Source organism: Monoraphidium neglectum (assembly GCF_000611645.1).
Source record: "Monoraphidium neglectum strain SAG 48.87 unplaced genomic scaffold scaffold01796, whole genome shotgun sequence".
In the NCBI taxonomy this organism is placed as follows: domain Eukaryota; kingdom Viridiplantae; phylum Chlorophyta; class Chlorophyceae; order Sphaeropleales; family Selenastraceae; genus Monoraphidium; species Monoraphidium neglectum.
In genome coordinates this window covers 7010-11902 of record NW_014011832.1, presented here as the reverse complement: position 1 = coordinate 11902, position 4893 = coordinate 7010, and the positions used below count along the sequence as shown (strand labels likewise).

Below are 4893 nucleotides of genomic sequence, written 5' to 3'. Positions count from 1 at the left end.
GCGCGGGCGCGATCCGCGGGCCGGCGGCGGGGCGCGCGGCGGCAGCGCGGGGCCGCCGCACCTCGTGAGGGCACTGTTTGAGGGGGGGCCCAGGGGGTGCAACGGCGGCGGGCTCAGCGAGGACGGCTGCAGGCCGTGCAGTCGCAGCAAGGCAGCGGGTTGGGTGCGTGCTGTACAGGTTCTTCTTGTTCCAGGTTCCCTGTACATAACAAATGCTGCAGGCCCGCCATTCGCAGGCCTCTGCTCACCTCGTCCGTGTAGTGGCCTACGCCAGCGCAGTTGGCGCACTTGGGGAAGGGGCACTCCTCCGCCGAGTGGTCGTCCTCTCCCTCCACGGCCGCGCTGGTGCCGACGTTGCAGTTGGCGCACGCGCCGCTGCAGCACTTGGGCGGGTGCCCGTGGCGGTTGCACTTGGTGCAGTACGGCACCTGGGGGTTGGGGGCCAGCCGCACGCTGTCAAGAGCGCGACTTCACATCACTGATTGCGCGGCTGTACATGCTCTCCGGTAGGCAGGCGTCCCGCCACAAGCGATTTGGCATGGGTGCACCCCACCCGCCATGCCAGCGCCACCGAGGGCGATTCGCCGCCTCGCGGCCAGCACGGCAGCTGCCGTGAATCAGCACTGATGCTCCTTGCAGGCTGAGGCCTTGCTGCAACCAGTACCACAATCCCTCCCAGGCGCCTCAACAGCTGCGGACAGTTGCAGCAACCGCCCCAGCTGCGCCCCTCCGCGCGGTCAACCGGCCGCGGAACGTGGACCGGCCCGCAGGCAGCCATTCACACCTTGCACTCGTCCGCGCTGTGCCCCCGGAAGTTGCAGCGGCTGCATGCGGGCCTCAGCCGATGCTCTGTGCTCTTTTTCCAGAGCTTCTTGTTCGGCCGGATAAAGCCGTTCCGCGCTGTGGGACATAACATGCGGTGTGCACGGGTGGGCGCGCCGCCAGCGATAGGGGACAAGCGACAAGAGGCTAGAGAGCGCCACGCAGTGACGCGCTTTAACAGAAACGGAGTTCATCGTGCAAGGCGGCTGCTGCTGGGGCGGCGCGTGCTCGGCCGCCCACGCGTCCGTCGCAGCAAGGGGCCCCAGCCCTGGTCCGTGGTCGTCCGTTCAGGGAACCTCCCCAAGGAGATCCGCAGCTCACCGAGGAAAACGTCATTGACGTGCCGAGGCGGCCCCCCGTTCAGGGCGGGTTGGCCAGAGTTGCTCATCTCTGCAGATCGAGCCGCTGCCGACCGCTGCTGCTGCTGGGCCTCCAAGCGCCCCTTCAGTGCTCCTGCGCTCCACCAGCGGGTGGGTGGACGCTGCTGTCGGGCTGCTGCTGATGAACAACACGCCGCAGCTCGCAAGTGTCCTGTAAGCGCTCGTGCTGCAGAACAGGCACCCGTTGTGTTGGAATCAAGGAAACAGAGCGCGACCGTAGCGGGAGAGCGCCGACTGAAGCTTCTGCCCCTTCTGCCCAACACGCACCTTACCCAGCTACCGGTGTGCTTTTCCTGAGCCTGATGTCGCCATGTAGCGTTTGTTCATTTTCTGACATTTTCCAGCAGCATAAGGCACGGATCCAGCCGATCGTATTCGAGTGATCTGCCTGGCTTCAAGCATCCTATTCCTCGTGCCACCGAGCCTACCATCTGGTATAGGTGGGACTGCACCCAGTATATCTACTCCTGGCCTAGGCTACCGCCCTCCTGTCACACGCGTGAACGTGCGGAGCGAGGGGATGGGCGTGCCCTTGCCTCAGGGGGCCCCGTCCCCCAGAACACAACCTGCTGCAGCTGGCATGCCAGTAGCATGTGGGTGCACCACATGGCCAGCATTCAGATTATGATACCAGAAGTACTCCAAAACGTTGCAGGCTTGCTCTGCCTGGCAAATGGTTTGTGCAGCAGTGAGAAAACCTTCATGGCGTGGGCGTGAAGCTCAGCATCTGCAGCGCCGATGCCAGGACGGCAGCTCTGATAGCACGGCCGTGGCCGGTCACAGCGCTTACTCTTGTGAAAATCACTGGCACAGCCCAAAGACAGCCACCGTGTTTGGCCAGATTGGATCATCCGTTTGGGAACATTTGCTGCACATGCAAGTACAGTTTGACCGTGCCCGACATGCTGAGGTGATGTAAGATCTTCAAGGGGATTTCGGTAATGCAGCGGCCAGCGGATGACGTCCCTCAGCAGCACGCATGGCGGATATCCGGTTTGTAACCAGGGGCAGCAAGGTCTGCTGGCTCCCTTGATACGATGTTCCAAGACCGTGCATACTGGTATAGTATCATATCTGTGCAGCCCTCCTGACTCAGAGACTCAGACCCCCTTAAGAATCAGAACATCACACCGAGCAGGCTTGATCGCAAACCTGTGAGCTGAACAGCTGATGAAAGTGTTTGTGAGTTCGCGCTGACTGGCGGGGGATGTCCGGGGATGTCCGCGGCCGGGCGGTGGGGGCGGTTTGTAAGCAGGAGCAGCAAGGTCTGCTAACTCCCTTACGGGAGCTTCGGAGGAATCCTCGAGGGGATGATAAACGCGAAGTTGTGCAGAAAACATGCATTCTTGGCGAAGGATTCCCGAGGGATCGACTACGATTCCCCGAGGGATTGTGATGGGAAATATGCTGACTGTTTCATGACCGTGCATACCGTACTGATATGGTATTGGTGCAATCCAATGTTGGTGTCTCGGCCCCCTTAAATTTCAGTACATCACGCCGAGCATGCTTGATCGCCAATTTGTGAGCTATTGAAAGTGTTAGAGCTTGCGCTGACCGGGGGGGGGGGGTCGTGGGTGGCCGGGCAGTGGGTGCGGCGGACTGGCGGGTCGAGGCGGTTGCCACCACCATCCTTCTCGGTGAACGCTGCTGCAGCATCAGTGGTGTACTTCTAGAAGCTCATCCCATCATCGTGTGCACTCGACGTGTAGTGGAGGTGATCAGTGGCCGGTGACAGGTAGCAAGGTGAGTGTCAGATCGCTGGGTGAACTGTCGAACGCTTTGCACGATGAATGTTTGTAAGGCATTGCCTATATCTCCAACGCCACACGCCGTCGCAAGCCACCGGGAATTGAGGAACAGCCTAGTTGTGACAGCCAGCGCGTCCTCGAGCCTGCTTTCAGGCGTGCTTTCGTCTTGAAAATGCCGGGAAGGGAGGCGGGCAAGGCCAAGCCGCTCAAGGTATAGCAAGAAGCGCAGCTTTGCAGCGCCGTACGCGCGTATGCTGCTGTTGCTCTTGCGCAACGCAGGGGCGAGCATGCACGGAAGTCGCTGCAGGACATGGCCATGTGACTTGCCCGTCTGTCCAGTCTCCCATAATTGCCCGAGCGAGCAATACATGCAAGCGACGGCAGCTGCTTCTCCAGCCAAACCAGCGACGATGTGCGCTGATTGAGCCGCCGCCTGCTTTCGCCTGCCCTCCCACGATGCACCCCAGGCACCAAAGAAGGGTCCCAAGGACTACGACGACGACGAGCTGGCGTTCCTTGCCAAGAAGAAGGTGCGGTAACCATTGCCTCCAGGGTATCCATTCCTGTTACAGCGACGTCGCGACGGTTGTATGCGCAGGGTCGTTTCTGTAGGACCACGCTCCTGGCTGAGATTTTGGCGTGCAGGCGAAGTGCCCTGTTACCGCTACAGCTGGGGGCTGTATGCTATGGATGGAAGCAACACTTGAACCAGCCGGCGCCGGCGTGGCCGCAGACTAGCGGCCCCTCCACTGCCCGCGGTTCCTGTTCAGTTTACATGTTCGCTTCCCCCGCCATTTCTCTCATGCCACACTTGCAGGAGGAGGAGAAGAAGCTCAAGGAAGCCCGCGACAAGCTCAAGGGCGGCAAGAAGTGATCTGGTCCGCAGGCGGACCCTGCTGCGCATGCAGCGGCGTGCACCCGTCCGTCGTCACGCATGGGGTTGACGGCGGCCGAGGAGTCGGCGCCCGTCGGTGAAGCTGGCGGCGGTGGCGGCAGGGGCGGCAGCTGCCGCGTGTGCGATTGGGCGCGCGACCTTATGGCAGCAGCAAGCAGGGCGGCCGCACCGCCTGGCAGGGGTGCAGGCTCAGCTGAATCCGGCGACTCGCCGTCAACTAGAGGGACCCCGGCCCCGGCTGCGAACGGCACGTTGATGGCGCCGCCCGACGCCAGCACACGGAGCGGCCCGCCTGCAGGGCCGACCAGCAGCGACGCGGCCGGCATGAGGCGCGCAGACTGCCTGGGCTGCCGGATTACAGGGCTCATTGCGGGGCTGGGCAGCGCTGGGTACCTGTCTTCGCGCCTCCTGGAGGACCCGCCACCTCGTGGCGGGCACCGTGCGACGCTGCTCGCGTCATCAGCACTGCTAGCTGGGCTGGGGCTGGCGCGGGGTTTTGGGTGGTACTAGGCCGTTCAGGAGGAAAGGGGCGCTTGCTCGGCCACCCGAAATAGGCTTCAGTGCCCATGTAAGTACTTGGGCCCATCTCCAGGTAACCTGCCCACCAACTGTTCACAGTGGTAGGGGGTCACGCATGCAGAGAAAGACCCACCTCATCGGTGTATGCAGGCAATCGTGAACCTCTCTGGGTCAGGCATCGCACTTCTGAACAAAATGGGCGCCAGATATGCAGCGTCGTTCCCGGCTCCAGAGATGCAGCTGCCGTCACGGTGTCACATGCGCTCGTCAAATGTTGCTGTTGTCCGGCATCCGCAAAACGCAGTGCGCTCGCTCGCCGGCAGCTGCTGCTGCACAGCCACTGGGGTGGCAGCGCAGCTTGCTCCCGCGCAGCGTGTGGTCGCCTCTCGAACTGCGCCTGTGCCGCCGCCGCCACCACGGTCGCTGTTGGCTGCAGCCCAAAGCTGCAGGGGGGCATTGGGCTTTGCGATGGACTCATGGACTGCATCAGACTGTTTCAAAGTCAGTCGCAGCCCAGCACAGCGCA

The 4893-nt window shown here is 62.3% G+C and overlaps 1 protein-coding gene across 1 annotated transcript; it reads left to right on the top strand.

Moving 5' to 3' along the window:
• Positions 1-3887: 3887 nt before the first annotated feature.
• On the top strand, positions 3888-4358 carry MNEG_9033 (hypothetical protein; the record flags this gene model as incomplete). The annotated part of the gene is made up of 1 exon (XM_014042496.1): positions 3888-4358. The coding sequence occupies one exon, from the start codon at positions 3888-3890 to the stop codon at positions 4356-4358; it is 471 nt and encodes a 156-aa protein (XP_013897950.1).
• Positions 4359-4893: the final 535 nt, after the last annotated feature.